General features: G+C 36.3%; 1 protein-coding gene across 1 annotated transcript in view; it reads right to left on the reverse strand.

Annotated features, from left to right (window-relative positions):
• The window catches only part of SPON1 (spondin 1), a 203442-nt gene that overhangs the window by 126309 nt on the left and 58304 nt on the right, over positions 1–18829 (reverse strand). Inside the window, exons 4-6 of the mRNA XM_049820497.1 lie at positions 12374–12447; positions 11609–11731; positions 6458–6606 (exon numbers count right to left, since the gene is read on the reverse strand). Coding sequence (XP_049676454.1) covers positions 6458–6606; positions 11609–11731; positions 12374–12447 — 346 coding nt within the window. The remainder of the gene's footprint in view (positions 1–6457; positions 6607–11608; positions 11732–12373; positions 12448–18829) is intronic.

Raw genomic sequence — 18829 nt, forward strand, 5'->3', positions numbered from 1 at the left:
TCAGGAGGGAGAAGAGCTTTTGATGCTACATTTGCATGGTGCAGCTACGTGCAGTGTGCGCGAGTCAACACGAGGTTATTGTGTATGAAAACAATGTCCTAACAGGAGTCTGGTCAGTGCTGACAATTTTGAAAAACATTTTCTAATTTTAAGTAGATGAAGAAATTTCCTGCAATGCATCATACACCCCAGTATATTGAGACAGACCTTTTGAAACAATAGCACAAGCCTGGTGTCTTCTCTGTGGTATGACTGCACCAGTCACGTTAAATCGCAAAGGCTGTTTCTTCCAAGGGAACTATCCATCCATCACAGAACAAAACTACAGTGGTTTAACAGTTTCTAGATCACGAGTGCAAAAATTCTCTGTCTGATTTTCACAGATCTTTAACAGCAGAAAGGACCTTCTTTTCTCTATGACAATAAGGCACCTGGCCTAGCTCTGCACGTAACTAATACAAGGGGATTAAAGATGTACCACAAATCCAAATGAGCAATGGTAACCAGAATGTTTCACTAAGATTTACGACTCAACTGACAGAGTGAGTTTCCAGTAATTTTACAGCATTTTCCTGTTCTTGTTGCTAAACCTGGCAAAAAGCAACTTGGCAGAACTTGAAACAGCATTGTTAACCAAGCCACTATTTTGCTGAAGTTTTGACCCAAGGCTAAATACAATTTCAAAATGATATTTTGCCTGGTGTTCTAAACCAGGGAGATGACCACAATCATAAAAAGGACATTTTGCACAAAATGCGTTCAATATCTGCCAGCTCTCACAATCCTCCAAATAGAAGAATCACACATGCAGTAACTGTGGCATAAGGACTGTGCTCTAATGATTAAGAGCTCATCCATAGCACAATGATATATTCAGAGTACTCAAATAACCACAAATCTTCCTATTCATTTTTATTGGCTGACTGCATGAACTATTAAAAGTATGCTGAATCTTTCATGTTTGGACCCAGGAAATAATACACCACTTAATATTTATTCATCAGAGCTTGATTTTGTAAAAGAGTGATTAGCTTCAATAGCTTTGAGACTAACTGGAGGTGCTTTGTACTATTCAGAATTAGTAAAAATGATACATATTTTCCAGCATTTACAGGGACTACTTTCACCAACAAAACAATAGTTTTTCTGACTGAAATGGAAGTGAAGCTTTTACTAAAAAAAGACATGACTTTTTTTTTTACATTCATAGCTGAACATTTCTTTTCTTTTCGGTATCTCAAAGTGAACATTCCACATGTTTAGTTATTTTTAAAGCCAAAACATGTTTGCTTAACAGTTGCACAAACAACGAAAACTTATGCAATGTAATTCCAATTAGAGACTACAGTAACTAATGAAACAAAATACTAGCTTACTGATGGGAACATACAGTTGTTTATATAAGCTTACAAAAATAAAACTCAGTGAAGAAATTTAAATTTGGAGTTTTCCACACTTTCTTCAGAAGAATAGGGATTTGTAGAAACACAATTTATTTATTTACTGCTATGTCAGAAAAAGTTGATTTTCTTTTTCTGGCTTTGCTTTTAAAGTAAGTGACCTGTAAGTATCTGCCTTATAAGTCACTAGTAAGATATAAAAGAACATTAAATATTATTTTTAAACAGGTTTTTTTGTATTTCAGTAGCTGTCAGAAAAAAAGGCACCTTTTAAACCTGTGTCTTTTCAAAATGAATGCTGTACTTTGACCTATGTTAGTATCATTCTTACAGCAATTAATCATATGGCCACAAAGAGCAAAATAGCACAGCATTCAACATCAGCTTTATTTCTTATTAGAGAAGCATGTCTTTATTACTATCAAGTACTAAAAAAAAAAGAATGCAATTGTGATGAACAGTTTTTGTTTGTTTTTTTAAAGAAAGCAACACAAACTGTGAATCATCCTAAATACAGTTTCCAACAGAAGTTCATTAAAAGATGAAAGCCATCCTAGAAGAGGTGTTCTGAACTGTGTTGCATGAATTATTCACTGGTAGATAAAGCTTCCCTTTATGACATAAATAGACAATTTCTTTTTGGCAGAAATTTAGCATAGTAAACAGGCATTTCAAAACTTCTAATTACCAGCATGCCAGAGATTTTGAAATATTATATAAGGTGTATCTTCCAAAAGGAAAGGATGGAAAATCTACCACTTAACATTTTCAAAAGGCATAAAAAGTACCACAATTCACAACAGAGATGTATGCACAAGGCAATAGAGGAGTCTAACCAAGCAAACAAAAGTCTAGATACAAATTTACAATCAAGCAGCTTGATCTGTCCAGAATTAGATTAGAGACACTGTTAAAAACATGCAGTCAGGCTGTAACTAAAGTAGAAGTTTTGCTGGGACAGTTTACTATTTCACTGTTAGGCCAAGTCCAAAATCTACTGAAATTTTCTGTGGGCTTTGCACAGAAACCTAGAGAGCTTTTGGACTATTTGTAAGAACAGTGACTGTACTTTTCATATTAAGACTTTATGGCCACACTAATATTTCCTAAGTGTTCCTGTCTTTTCAACAGAGAGAGGCTGGTGCCTCTGAAAACTGGCTGGGAACTCAAATCCCCTCCCAGGGACTGAGGAGAAAGGGGGCCCTGAAGGTATGTTGATGCCGTTCCCTGAAGGTTTGGTTAAGCAAAGGTAGACATCCCAGTTGGCCAATTTCTTCCAGTTTCTATGAATAACAACAGTAGCAGAAATATCAATAGCAATACGTGGCAAAATAATCTAAAATCCTGTGCATGTTTTGATCTCTACCTGGAACACAGGCCAAGCCATCATGTTTTCACTGGTTTTTTTTTTTTAGCTACTTTAAACAAGCACGGACTAAACTACTTCTGCAGCAATCATAGCTTTCAAGTGCAAAGCAGCCTTATTCTCAAACATTTTGAGGGCTATCATGGTCTCTGAAGCTTAAGTGTTCAGGGAGAATTTTTAGCTGTTCTGTCAAGCACAAGTGCAACTCAGTTGAACCACCCTGGTTGGTTAGCTAATTTTTACTTATGTTGGTTAGCTAATTTTTACTTCTATAAGTACACAGTAACAGATAATTCAAAAAGCAAAATTTTGAGCCTGTTTCAGTAAACACAGTAATAATTTGCCTAGCACTATAACAAAAAGTAATCAATATACTGCAGATTCCTCTTTGTAATTCAGGTGATTTACCAGCTTCAGTCAGAAAAATCCAATGACCTCATTTTTCTATGGAAGAACATAGTTCTGTGTTACAAAACAGGTGATGAAATGGTAACTATTCAGCTGAAATACTGAAATTACATTTCTCAAAAATATCAATCAATCAGGATCAATCCAACAATGAAATTACTTTAACCTTGACTCCCTTTTCTATTTTTTGTTATTACATGGATATATTTTAAAAAATCCAAACCAGAATTATTTTGTAAAAATAAACATTTGGATAGAGTCACAACAATTACATATTTCATTCTGTAGAAAGTTTTGCATATTTCAGGTTTCATCTTCAATTAATAAATTGTCTTCACAGAACTTAAATTATCACGTGTCAAAAAATTTATATGCATCTTGCTGGAAAGCAGAACTTGCTCTTCTCAAAGATCTGGAGGTACAGTCAGCTCTAATGTGAGGCCACTGAAGACCATGTAAAAAGTCATCCTACTTACTGACATTTCAGAGAGCATTAAGCCAAAACTGTAAGAATGTCATCTATGTATCCATAGGGAACAAGCAGAGAGTACAAACTGCATTTCCCAGAGACAGTGGCAAGGTACAGAATATTACTTATCCTGGTTTTAAAAAAAAATTGGTGGCAAAATTACTTAGTATTTATCCTAAAATAATTAGGCAAAACCCAATGAGTTCTCTTAAGGTGTGAGACATTTAAATCAAAGAGGAATGACCATGTCTCTATTTTAATCTTGTTTCATCTGCCTAGGATATGACATTTAGCATTACACTTTATTCTTTTTGATTAATGTTTTAACCATCTTGTTTGTTTGTTTAAACAGAGGAATCACAATATTCAGAATTCCCCTGTCAAATTCTGTATCTGTTTCTGTCCAGGCAGTTTATCAAATAACAGGTTCTGGACACATCAGACTTTCTGAAAACAGAGTGAAAGAGTGAATATATTTCAGAGATACATGAGGTCAGTGAACATTCTTTTGCTCACATAATTCCTTTTCCATCCTTTGTTTGTTCATTTATAACCCCTGAAGTGTAACGCATGAGTTATCCTATTGTACACATCAACCACTTGGCAGATTGTTTTAGTAAAACTCTTATGTGCTGTGGCTTTCCTTCCAGGCTGCCAGGAAAAGTTTAACAAAAAGGCTGATTAGTTCCTTTAAGTCCTCCGAGATAAACAAACTACAAAGGAAATTTACAGTACCCAAGACCATCCATGCAAAAATATCACACAGGCTCTTTACAGTAACAACACAGAGCATTGGAAGGTGCTCAGTCAAGAAGAAAAGCTGCTGATGATTCAGCAGTCCGTCAAATGGGGAGCAGAAATGTTCACGCTTGAGAATCTTTAGTTAATGACATATAATTGTTAGGACACTTCTTAATAAAGCTCTGTTTAAAGAACGCCTTTTTTTCTTCATTTCATACGTGAACGGTAAATTTTTAATAATAATTCACAAAAATCCTTAGGTAGATTTTTCTTCTTCTTAATAAGACCTTAGATAATGTCAATGACACAGATGCCAGCTACACAAATATATGTCTATGTATTCACCTAAGAAACTGCACACAAAACACAGCAGACACACACAGCAGATTTCCAAACCCAGGTCTGGCCTTGTAAGAAGTCCATTACCCGCTGTGGGCATGCTGCATGCGAGGGCTGCAGAGGCCTGGGAACAGGAACTGTCCTGCTTTTAGTTTTGCTAACTTCATATTCAGAAGTGTGAAATATAGGAAAGATCCACACAAAGGTAGCAAAAATGATTGTAAGTACGGAGGGTTTCTTGCATGTGCTCAAAATTAAGGAATAGAATATTTTCCCTGAAAAACAGATAATTAAGGAAAGCAAGCTTATGATACATAAAAAATAATTAATAGGGAAAGATATTTTTGTTCATTACTGAAATGCAAAGTATTCTTTTCCAGTCTAACAATATTTACTTTGATTTTATTGCTAAAATTTGTGCCTTATAAAAAGTACAGGCATTGAATGATTGAAACACAAATACTTCCATAAAATTCCAGCTGTTTTGAAATCTTTAATTCTCAGTACATTTGGGAGAAGCGGAAAGTGTCCCAGGAATACATTAAAAATATTGCGTATCAATTAAATAGTAAGTCACGCCTCTCACGGCATGCTAAAGGCTGGCATAGCAAAGCTGGCACGTAAAATGCCCCAAAGCGCCCTTTGGCTCCCATTTTGCTGTCCCCTGCAGTGTGTCCCTGCTACCCCACCTGACTATTCTGCCTCGGACTAGACCTCCTCCTCACTTGTATCGCTTCATCAATTTGGGGGGAAAGTCAGGAAAGCAGAATCTGACAGCGACTCCAGATCTGTCTTTATCTTTTCTGCCTTTAAGTGTTCTTACAGAATGGTGTTTCCCTTCTGCTCCCGTCTTGTCTGTTCAAGGTGATAAGCTGTTGGGGGCAATTTCTGCCTTCTATCCCATGTGGAACAATCAGAACTATATGTTATATATGCACTTACCCACACACATATCTACATAAAATTGTATGTATTGCTCTATGTAACAATATTTACATTCTTTCTGTCTTGTAACGGAGCTCAGTTTTCAGCGAGTCCTTAAATTTTGTGGAGGTAGACATCCTAATAATAATCATCACTGTGTCCTGGTATATTTTATTTGGTTGCTTGTTACTTGATGTAACAAAATGAAAATCATCTATAAACTATTTGAAAGAATGATTTCTGTTCTGCTGAATCAGTCCCCTATAAGATGATACACTATAAAGGCTCTTTTGCCCTGAAACCATAATCCTGATTAATCAAATTTTATTAGCACAATTATGTAAAGTTTTCCTGCTAAGCAACAAAAATCACCTCACTCTCCTGTAAGAGAAAATTGCAAATAAGGTGCATAGAGAAAGAGAAATAAATACTACAATATACTATAAACCAAAAATGACCACTTCAATAAGGAATAAGGCATACTGCTTGCTGTCTTCATGGTATTCCTTCAACCAACTCTTAGTGTCTTCATGATTAAGCCTGGAAAGATGAATTTTGCTTTTCTACCTCTTATTTATGCCTTGCACGACGCATAGATTTTTCTAAGTTCAGAATACTGCAACTTACTTGTCCTCTCACAGACAAAAATTTTGCCAGAGTAAGAACAAGTCTAGAAAGACGTGCAGATCTCCTAATCTGCTTAACTGAAAAATAGCCAGCAAAAGGACATTCACAGACATTGTCAATAGCAAATCATTCACAGGCCAAGGTAGGACGCATTTTTTAAAGTATGGACTAAATTACACCTACTTGCTGTCGAATTTCTTCTTCCATCTTTACTGGGGACCCCAACTCTGCGACTTGTTTGACACCTTCGCTAGCATATCCTCCATACTCCCAAAGGATGTAGTTCTTTGAGTGAGAACTACCAATGATCGCGGACCAGTGGTTGGTGCGTCCTTTCATGGGGGAAAAAACAAAACAAAACAAAACAACCACCATCAAGACAGCCTCAAAGCATAGTTCCTAATTTTTTATTCAAGTGAAAGGTTTGAAGTGCCCAGTCTTCACCAGTACCAAGCTTTTGCATGTGTTGCATGCTGTCAGTTCTCACTACATCAATACACCATATCTTTTGAGTAATAAGAACAAGCCAGTGAACTACAGAAATATAGCATAAAGTGTCAGTAATTATTGGATATAACAACACAGGCAGAAAAGGTGAGAAAGATTGTATTCTGGCTAATCAAGCATCTCCCCCCCCCCCAAACAGATAGGCTTACTATATTTTTTTCTTCACTGAAAACTTCACTTCTTCAGGACGTTCAAGAATCCTTTAATTTTAGGTTTCCATGTAAAATATTTTTGAGGATGAAACCTGAAAGGGATGACTTTGGTGGTCACTCGAAGATTTAACAGCAAGTAATTTCCTTACTGAGAGATACTGGTTTCTAACAGTCTACTAGATTTGTGTTTGCGTGGTGACAGCAAATTGCCAACAAAAGGTGTACGTATAAGCGTGATTACACTATCATTAAACGTTACAGATTTTCCGTTATACCTTTGTGCCCAAACATTATCAGGCACAGAGCTATAAAGGGCTTACAGCCACAAACCTTCCCGAGCAGCTTACTGCTGAAACAGAGGCGAAACATTTGCTTTCTATGGGCAAATGATGTCCAGCACTTCTTCCGGAAAACTTCTGAAATACTGGTAAAGAACTGCCGTTATTGGCACTGACATAGCTGGTTTTTCTGCTTCTGCACACTTAAATTATACATGTACCATGTCTCCTCCCCCACCCTCACCACAACCATTATTAGGGGTTCCCTTTCATTTAGGAAGAGAGCAAAGAAGTGAATTTTAGTGCTTCTACATTCACTGAGTTTGCTTGCTGAAATTTCTCATAGTGTAAGAGTTGTAGAGCTAGGCAAAAGGATTCCTCTTCTTGTTTCTTGTCTTGTTGAACAGAAAAAGAAAAAAATGTAGAAGTTTAAAGAGAAAATGTTAGAGAAGTCTGATGGAATTGAAAAGAGAATCGAGCAGAAATAAGGAGTCACAGAAGTCCCACAGTACTGGAAATAAAAATGAATTCACTTAAGTCAAATAACACTCTGCAAAGATATGGGCTTAAAGGAAAAGGATGAGAAAATGAACTGCTCACATAAGCAGTCTGGTAACAATGCAAAGACTGTAGGAGATGAGGGAGGCAGAATGATGGAGTGAGACAATACTTAACATTTTTCTTTGCAATGCAAAAGGTAGAGAGTAGCAGTAAAAACCGCTGAAAACCAGAATAAAGGAATGAAAAATGAATAATGAAGTAAACAAAAGGAATGCAAATTTAAGATGTGAAAGGTAGGACAATGAAATTGAAAAAGACAGTGTAGAGAATTGAATAAAGTCAGATGCAGGAACCTAATCACAGGAGAAGACAAAATAGAATAGAAATAAAAAAAATGAACACCAATGGTGGTGGTGGGGGGAAGCTAGAAAAGCATAGCAAGCAGAATAGATGAGGGAGATGGCCTAGCAACACAGCAAACAGAACCTCCATAGTTTCCTTAATGCTAAACTTGGACTAATGATATCTGAATTGTAGCAGGCTTGATGTTTTCAGAATTGATTAAAGCTAATCAGTAACTGAGCCCCAAATGAAGAAGAAACAAAACTAAACCTCTCCTCCCCCAGAGATAATAGCTGAAGAGACTACAGTGTCAGAATCTAAGATCTAGTAATTGGTCCTTAAATATACGCTGGCACCTTGTCAAACCACAGAGATACTGTCATTCAGCTCCAGTGATGGAACCACCAGTTTTGCCCATTCTTTCTTCCTAGCACACAGGTCTAACTATCTCACAAGTAGATAGCAGCTTTCCCTGAAACAGAGTACGTGACACTTAGTGAAACTTATTGAAAGAGAAGGTTCCACATAGTCCCCCACAAAAGAAAAATGTATCACTATAGAGAGGAACCAGTGTGCCTTTAACTCTTTAGTAAAGTGGATAATTAATTGTTCCATGTGCTGCAAAGCTTCTCACACTCCCTATCCTAAACAGGACAAGAAAATCTGATGTCTTTGTAATCAGAGTCCAGCCTCTTCTACCAGGCACCTTGCCCTAGAGATACTGGCTCTGCAGAGAAAGCACCTGGCCTACCTACTTGCCCAAACGAGCTGTTCAAAGTATACCACATCTACTCTCAACTTTTCACAAAACCTGTGCAACATTTGCAAATATTTCACTTCTCACCTTGAGCCTCCTATTTTTTATGAGAACAAAGAGGCAACTCAATATTTCTTATGCCTTTTCCTCTAAACATCAAAGAAACTTCTCTACATGAAATAGTCTGAGCAGTATAAGGCCAGAGCTATTTTGCATCACCAGTCCAATGTCACTATCCAATTCTTAAGACAGTAGACAGAATACTGACAGCTTTCCAATGGTGTTATTTCACTTCCTTTTTGTATGAGTAGTTTCTCAATTTACACTCTTAGATGTGTATTTTTGCATAAAGATCAAGGTGTCATCGCAACATGAGGATGTATCCTTTGACATACTTCACAGATGTGCCATACAAAATCATGCTGGAGAGCATATATATTTCTATTATCATATATGGGTAATACCCAAAAAGAATAAATGCTTTTAAGTCACAGGACATATGTGAATACAAATCTTTCTGAGTGGCAAAATGCGTTAGGAAATTTAATAGATCCCCTTGAACCAGATTTAATAACAAATTAAATACTCAGCTTCCACTAGTCCTATTATCAGGAGTTGAGATAACTTGCAAAAATTACCTGAAAGGCGTGCTCGCTTTTGTAAGCTTCAGTTTGCAAATCAGAAAAAAAAAAAAAAAAAAAAATATATATTTTTTTCAGTCTGAGATCCATGAAAGCAAAATTATTTTGAGAATTAGTTTTTGAACCCTTTCTACAGCTGTGGTACACCTCTCTCCATTCACTCTACGGTTGGCACACTCAGAACAAGATTGTGTTGCAGTGGTTTCATTCTAAGCAGTGCCTTATAGAGTAGGTGCATCTGGTAACTCCTAAACAGACAATATCCTTTTAAATTTAATGGAACAGATGTATTTTAATTGCACTGGTATAATAAACGTAATATTATTCCTCCTTCATGGAATCTGTGAAAACCTCAAAATACTTTCCCAGAATTAAAAGTTTTGCACTGTACCTTCCAGAAACATTTCTGCGTAATAGCAAAAGAAAATACTTTACTTGGCAAAAGCAGTTCTTTGGAGAAAAGCTAAGCAATGAAGTACATATTATTTAGTGTTTTTTAAAGCAAGTCAGAGAGTAAGTTAAAGAAAAGATACAAAATATAAGCTTTATGATCTGCTTTCGATTTCAGCCATACTGGTGCTGTAAGAGTAGAGCCGAATTTTTTGTGTGATGGCTTGGCAAATAATCAGTGATTTACCACAGTCCATCATGCATAACATTTTGGTTTAATGTAATTACTGCACAAGTTCAGTGTCTTGAAGAATAATGTTGATGATGAGTTTTCATTTTTAATATCATTACATCTGGATGAGATCTTTTTCTGAACTTTCAGAAATTTCAATGTAAAATCTTAGCAGCTGTTATTACAGGGCTTAATACTGCTAGTATTATACAGTTATCTTTTCACTTTTCCAGTTTAGTAGAACATTAATATAATTCACCAGTTTGTAGACTGCTCTCTCCCCAATTACAGAGTCCACTATTGTGGCAAACTATTGCAACTTGCTTACTTTCAGATATGCACACATACTCTTCATGTGTGCACTGACTTGAATTTAAAAGAAAAGACCATTTATCCCCAATATTACATCATTAAGTCACAGTAACTTTATAGTTTTCAATCATTTTCTCATACCCTATTTCTAACCACCAGCTGAATCCACACAAATAATGCATAAAAAGTGTCACACTCAGCAATATATAAATCATCCAATAGCCTAAAAGAGCATTCCTGCAATTATTGGTTTTGGCTTATTTTATCTCCCATGTATTATGCTGACAAATAATATTTAAACAATGCTACATTCAATTTAAAATTGCAATATTGCTTAGGCTGTTAAAACTATGAGCTGATTGACACACAAACCATATTTGAGTTATAGGATGATATTCCGACACTGTGACAATAACAGCAATAAAATTTTTAAAAAATCTACATATAAAGTCTACATAATAAACATCAGCCACAGACAATATAACAAAGTTGAAAGACCAGTAAATGTGATTCACGTTCTCAAATAATTTCCTAGCCTTTATTGCCACAGACTGTGGAATCAGTAATGAAAGAACAAATGCATAATACACATATTTTTGTAACTTTAGCTTTTTACAGTTATTTGGGTTATTGCAACAAGAGTACTAATTCCGTAGTTCAGAAACTTTAAAAATCCAGACAGGTAAAGCTCAGAATGTGTATTTTATCTGTCTATTCAACCAACAAAGACAAAGAAGACAGAATACTCTAAGGTCTATATATCTCATTAATGTCCTTGGACAGCAAGATTCAGGGCTCACCAAAACTAACCAGAATCTTTCAAAAGACTTTGAAGGAAAACATACAGACTAGATTGGCATGGTTGTAAATCAAAACGTTAGTGTGTTGCCCATCCTTTGTGGCATTTTTCTTAAAATCTCATTTCCTAGCTTTACATTATAAGCCGGTCTAAGCTTAAAAAAGTAACCTTTCTCACCACAAAGAAATCTTGAAAATGTGATCTCATACGCACCTCAGCACAAACTGTCAGGCAAATCAATAGAATTTATTTGTAATGTATAGCATTCACAGAAAGATCCATAGATTTTCAATACTGAACATTAGCAGTATTCCATATATGTCATAATTTACACTGCTGAGCTGTACTGTTGTGTCATACAACAAGCTCCAACATCTTCGCAGTCTCTGTATGGTACAACAATAGTAGAAGAATGATACTCACGTGGAAAGTCTTTGGGGTGTGTTTTTTCCGACCAGTTTCCATAAAAAGTTAGCCTGTATTTGGCCGTTCCACAGGCACAACAATCTAGAATTGGTTTGTCAGTCACACCTTCTGAGGCTGAGTCTGAAAAAGCAGCAAGGCACCCATTGAAAACAGTTACAACTCAAAATCAACAGATGACAGCAAAGTTGCCATAATAAATATTCCAGTAACTAAATCTGACTTAAACACGTATTTTTTTGTTTAAGTTGAGCTACACTAGACTAAACTAGAACCTTGAAATACCTGGGTCATATTTATAAGTGGATGTAATGATTTAAATCTACATTTTTAAATAAGAAGGCAGTACTATGTCAGTTGTCTTCAGATTCAAAACGGATTTGTTTCTGGTTCTTATCCGATATAGACAAAACCGCGCTTCATCTCAAAACACAGTAGGCTTGAAATTTCTGGACAGCCAAAGCATATAAATTCTGCAGTGGGATGCAATAACCAACTGCAATGCTTAGGTTTAGGAAAGGATGAACGAGCCCAGGATTCAATAAACTAAGTGCCCTGGAGACAAACGGCTTTCACATGAAGACCAGGTAAAATGTTGCAAAAATCACATTTAGAGGAAGGAAGGATGGACGTAATTGAATGGAAGTTCCCAAATTTGAACCTGGATGAAACTGTTCCAGGCCTCAAAATTTTAGCTTGATATGATGAGTTAAGAGAAATATGTAGAACATTACAAGGTCAGAAGGATGTTTTACTTTACCTTACCTTGTTCACAAATTTTTTTGGTGAGAGAACCCTCATCTTGAAAATAAATTATGCGCTTCTGCACAATACTGGCTCTATAAATTAAAAAAAAAAAAAAGTTTCAAATATATTTGTTCCTTAAAGGAAGAAGAAAAAGCATGATAAAGTAGCAAAAGGACAGGATGGGACTGCTCAGACCTAGGCATATTTCCCTCTTCTGACAGTATATATACACAATACAAGACTACAAATAGGATATTTTTATTTCAACTTGCACTTGAATTTCATCACATTTTACAGAAACTTGGAATGTTATTACCTTTAAAGAAGTTATCATAGTCATATGGTGAGGATCTGCACTCTTGAACTGCATGACGGTCAACTGAATGTTTGATATTTCAATCAATTCTTATATTAAAATACAGAAATTATATTTGATTTCAGAAAAATAGCACAGCTAAAGCAAGCAGCTGTTTGTAGGAAATTACATGGCATTCTGAAGAGATAAATACTTCTGACATATGACAGTAATTCAGTGCAATTATCATGTAAAACAGAAGTCAGAAAAAGAGTTAGCAAAAGCTAAAGTCTTTAAAAGCAATTCAAAGCTTCCAAAAGACAAACCACTTTAAAATTAATTAAATCTAATATATTTTATAAAGGATTATAATTCAAACAAAATGTAAGCTTATAAGCCTCAGTTTGGGGTGGGGCAGGGAGGTTGAATCTGGAAGCTATACAGGGAAAACCAGACGTACTATGCAATTTTATTTTTTACAGCTGGAATTGTACAGCTGAAATTTAGCTGATTTTTAGCCTTCCATCTGAGAGACCATAAACTGAATTTTGCATCAAAGATCTTCAAGTCAGCAAAGCACCAAGCCCAAGTCCTAGTTGCAGATTGGTATCATAACTACCATATGGTAAATGTCAAAACCAATAATCAACTGGAAAATAAGGTTCAAATGGCTCCGGTGACCCTTTCTAGTCCTAAATAAACTTAACTAGCTTCTTTGACCATTTTTTAACTATAAAAATTTAATTCACATGTAAACTTTATCTTCTTTCTATAAGAAAACAGAATTTGGTGAAATTCAAAGACATTCTTTGGACAGAGACTTTTCTGAGGAGAACATGCTTTGGGAGCCGGCACTCTTCTTTGTTTACCAGTTAGGGAGCACATTCTTCTAGCAACATTTTTTTACCATCACTTGTATTTAAAACTCTAAAGGGCCAGATTCTTGTCTGTCTTCCACTTTTCAGTTAGGTAATTATCTTGATCTCTCAAGAGTTACTCCTCACTCATACCCATTGAAATGAGAAGAAAAATAAGACTGTATATGCTTAGAATTGTTACTGTAGTCATGCAAACCTTTTTCTGACAATGTCCCACCCCACAAAATTATCAAAAATAAGATGCAGTTTTACTGTGCTTTCTTTGCCAAGATACAAGGTCAGAGTAGGAGAGGAAGGAATCTTTCATTTCACATTATAAAGCACCCAGGAGAATAACTGGGGTTTGTAAACCTCTTAAAGCTAGATCAAACTGGAAAGGGTACAGAAACTACAGCTTGCTCTCATCCTTAATAGGGCTGGCATCTTCTAAAGGAAGATGTGGTAAAGGACAATACAGGCAACCAACCAAGGCTGTGAAAAAACAGCATGAAACTGAGAAGAGCAAGACTGAATTTTACAAAAAGCAAGGGAATGATCTGCCAGTATTTGGTGAAGGGGAACTCCTAGGCCTCATCTTCATAAGGGAATGCTCACACTTGGGGTAAATACGAGCCTGTAACAAATAATAGAAAGTGAATGAAACCTAGAGTTACTTAAACCTGTCTTTTATTAATATGAGAACTGACACAGGACAATTTAAATGGTGCCAGAAGAGACTGACCAAGTATACGAGAAGCAGAATGAAAGCTTTCTGAGAAATCTTTTTCAGGGTTTCTAACAAGAAACAAAGGAAAAAAATAAAACGAGCAAACCCACCAAAAGAACTACTAGCAAAAAAATGAGCCCAGTGGCCGGCCTGTGACAGTGGCATGCTACCTTAGTTTTTCCAGCCTTCACATTGAAAATAAGGACAACTTTAAAGACTTTTTGGATGCTACACTGCAACTGAGAACCAATACTTTCACACAGACTCAATGAAACACGTACAATTTTTGATACGACATCAATCATGGTTTTTCAAACACTGTACAATAAAGCTGGAAAACAGTTGTATAGGATAATTAATAAAATGCAAAGTAACAGCAACCTGAGCTGAAATGTATATGCATTGTCACAACTCAAATATTGTGAAGATGCTTTAATTTCTTATACACTGGCCAGTTACCAGCAGCCATCTTCCAGGATTGATACTAGGGCCAACAGCATCTTCACCGATGTCCTGGATGAAGGGGCGGAATGCAACCTCAACAAGTTTGCAGATGATACTAAATTGGGGGAGCCATTGACATGCTGGAGAGTAAGGCTACTATTTAGACAGGCAGATCCCAACAGGCATGAGAAATAGGTTAGCATGAACCCCAGGAAAAGTCAAAGGCAAAGTCTTGCACGTAGGACAGAATAATGCAGTTACAACAGTAGAGTACAGGGCACCTGCTAGCCAGAGAGCAGCTTTGCAGAAAAGACTTTGGGGGTCCTGGTGGACAAGCTGACCATGAGCCAGCAGCACGCCATTGCTGCCAAGGCAGCCACCAACCTCCTCGGTAGTTTCAAGCAAAATTGTAGCAACCTGGTCAAGGAACGCGATTTCTTCCTCTCCATTTGGTACATGTGAGACCACATCTGGAGTATTAATCACAGCCAGTTTGGGGCTGCCCAGTTAAACAAAGACATCACATTACTAGAGAAAGTCCAGTAAAGGTACATCAAGATGATTAGAGGAATGGAGCCCCTGATGTCTGAGGAGAGGCTGAGAGAACTGAGTTCGCTCAGTCTAAAGAAGAAAATACAAAGGAAGGATCTTACTGCTTGTTGTCTTCCACTACCTATCGGAAGGATACAGAATAGGTAGAACCAGATGCTTCTCAGAAGTGCATGGTAGTAGGATGCAAGGCAACAGACAAGTGGAGACACAAGAAATGCCATGCAGATACAAGGAAAATCTCTCTCACCACAAGGACGGTCAAAGTGATCAAACACTGGAACAGGCTGCCTAGACAGGTTGTGCAATCTGCACCCCGGGAGACATTCAGAACTTGATCAGACACATACCTGAGCAGCCTACTCAACCTACCCAATGTAATAACACCTACTTCAAGCAGGCAGGTGGACTAAATGACTTCCAAAGGTCACTTACAACCTAAACTATTCTATGATCCTGTGCTTTAAATATCATTTTAAAGAACAGGTTTTCCAAGGCTTACTCAAAAAAAAAAAAAACACCACAAAAAACCAACCACCCCCCCAAAACCACTTAGAATATCATCACAAACAAGAAACCAGCTGCTTGACAAAGGCGCTCCCAAATCTACAGATAAAAAAGATATGAGTATTTAATTTCAGAAGCAGTTATTTTAGAAATAAAATGTAGAAAGATTGTTTGAAGCCTGAAGTGTACTTATATTATTCTTTGTGCTGCAGTTAGCTTGTCACTCTGAAATGTCAAGGGAACAGTTCCTTTTCTAACAGCAAAAGCTTCACAGCTTTCTGAGTCATTGTCTCTTCAGCTGTGTTTGAAATCATATGTGGAGCCAATAAGCTAAATGGGATTTTTGTTACCGATTCCAAGTGGAACATGATTGGTATATTAGACAGCTGCATAAATACCAAAAGCAGGCACACAACTTTACAAATACTCAGAAACATGTTAATTTAATTTTAAAATATTCATTGTTTTAATAATCAGCTTCTAGATTGAAGACAGACCAAAGTATCTGATCAGTGTATTTGCCTAGTTTTTATCACTACCTTTTGTTCTCATTCTCTCTTTTTTTTTTCTTTTTTCTTTTTTTTTTTTCCCTCAACATGTTTTATTCCTCTATAAAAGTTCTGATTTGGACTAAGGATTCTTTCCTTTGGATTTGAGGCTTACAAAAACAGCTCAAAAATAGAATGGCTAACTTTTACAGAGAGGTAAGAAAGCTTTTAAGAATTTATACAAGGTACACATCTGCTTAGACTGCATAAATCCTTCCCGCCAGTGCCAATATCCAGTGCTGTCTGGACTTTATGGGAAGGGGAGATCCGACTACTTTCCCCTATATGTTAACAGATTTAAGTGAATCTTTGACTTATTTCTCTCTTTGGCTGTTAGCATACCATGGAATAAAAAAGAAAAAGGAAACAAATACGACTCCAAAAATCTGTTTGGTTCCCATTATCTTCCAAGTGATGCTTCTGGGTTTGAGTTAAAGTTTTTCCATCACCAAACTGAGGAGCAAAACCTTGTGTTACAGGCGTATATACAGCTAGCAGCACCTGGTTTTGTTGTTTTTTTTTAAAAAAAAAAAATCTAAAAATGCTACTCATTATTTCTGGTTTGTAGTTCTCTCAGCAAGATCAAGGAATATCTGGTAGCTTCTGTAATATCGGTTTTGGCAATACTACTTCAGAATGTTGTAGGTTTGATACAAGCAGGTCAGAGTCTCTGTCCTGTCTCAGTTTGGTCAGACCACATCTGAGCACGAGGGAAGTTGAGACCTACCCTGAAAGAATTCTTTGGAATAAGAAAGTCCCTTTCCAGCACAGTTCCACAATGGTTGTACCATCCTGCTGTGAAAATCTCTACCAAAGTCACATAAATTGCATTTGGGATATTAACAAACAGGAAATGTCATAAAGCATAAAAATTCAGAGCAGCCTTGGGAATGCTCCAAGTCATACCGAAAGAGAGGGGGGTGGGTTTTATTTTTATTTTCTTTCTTCCACAGAAACAGCTTTAGATCATCTTCCTTACTTTTTGTCAAATCCTAGCATCAATATAAATACTCTTATTTTAAATTGCCTCTGTGGGTGTCATGATGTGACAAAAGAAGTAAGGAAGAGGATCTATAGGAATTGTTCCTATGACATTTTTTAAGCTTACATCAAAACCATTAAGTTCAATATTAGAGTTGCATTTTAATAAAATACTCTTTGCCAGAGCTGGTGAGGATACCCTAAGTTTCACCTGGATATTGAAAAAATAATCATAAACTACTGGACTGCAGGTAAGAAACTTTTTCTGCTCTATATTACTTACAAGTTAACCTTGCCTTGCCCTTCCAGCCATCAAAATTTTAATTATTCCATGCCTTACTGATTTAATTACATTATTATAAGTTGTTTCTTACCCCAGAAAGGTACCAAGAAAAATTATACCTAACAGGATGTTAAGTTCGTTTGTTTTATTTTGGTTTTGTCTTTTGGAGAGAAAGAATTTCTAAATGTATCATTTACCTTAGCACTAGAAAGTGAGGTGAAAACCACGTATTTACATCTACTGTAATTTTGTTGGTGTTAGCAGATTTTGTGATTCTAATGCATTATTTAGGACTTTCTCATTTTATTTCCTTCTGTGTTGTCTTATAAAAAACCAACCCTATATTTCTGTCAAGCACTTACAAGGTCAGGAAATGTGCAAACTCCCAGAAGTTCACCAACAGCATTTATATCTCTTTCCAATATTTAGGAGACTCCAATTAAAAATAAATTAAAATTCCTCTGAAAGCATATACAACCCTTTAGCCATTAGATGCCCATCAAGTTTTACACTGCTAAGGTATTTGACAACTACATTCTTCAAAATGATTTTCAACTAGGAAACTGTACTGTCTCACCAAAGAACAAGCTCCCTCTACATCAGAACCTAATTTTTTCATCAGCTATCATTGACAACGGTCAGGAATATTAAAAACTTACATGAAATTATTTCTTTCTTGACGCCTAACTCGGGAGCTAACACAGATGATGCGAGGTTTTTTGTTGTCATTTTGTTCATTTGGTTGGTTTTAAGTATGTTATTAATACAGTTTGAGCAAACCAACCAGACCTGATATTTGATGCTGGATAAAACACAGTAATATTCATGTGAAGTTTATCAATGTTGCCATAATTCAACATTTACATCCCTGCACAGGACGAGTGCCTTTTCTCTAATAGATTAGTCAGATGAAAAACAATAAAAGCTGCTCACTTCTAAAAATTTCAGCACATACGTATACACGAGAATATCCTTCTTTTTCAACATTTCACCCATACTGTCAGAAAATATAATTGAGAGAAACCCCACAGCAAGAGCAACGTACTCTAAATTTGTCTTACAAATTTGCTCTTGCTTCAAAATCCTTTTGATTGTCCTTCATATCATACTCGGGTCTACCATCACATGCATACCTAGGAGCTCACTGACTTCAGGACTGATTTGACCATCATATATAATACAACAAAAAGCTCTAAGGGAAAACACAATTATATATGCTGCTATCTTGTATTTGTCCTCAGAAAATCTCTCTGTTCTTTGCTTGAATGGCTACAAGACATAAA

This window comes from Accipiter gentilis, chromosome 17, assembly GCF_929443795.1.
Source record: "Accipiter gentilis chromosome 17, bAccGen1.1, whole genome shotgun sequence".
Taxonomy (NCBI): domain Eukaryota; kingdom Metazoa; phylum Chordata; class Aves; order Accipitriformes; family Accipitridae; genus Astur; species Astur gentilis.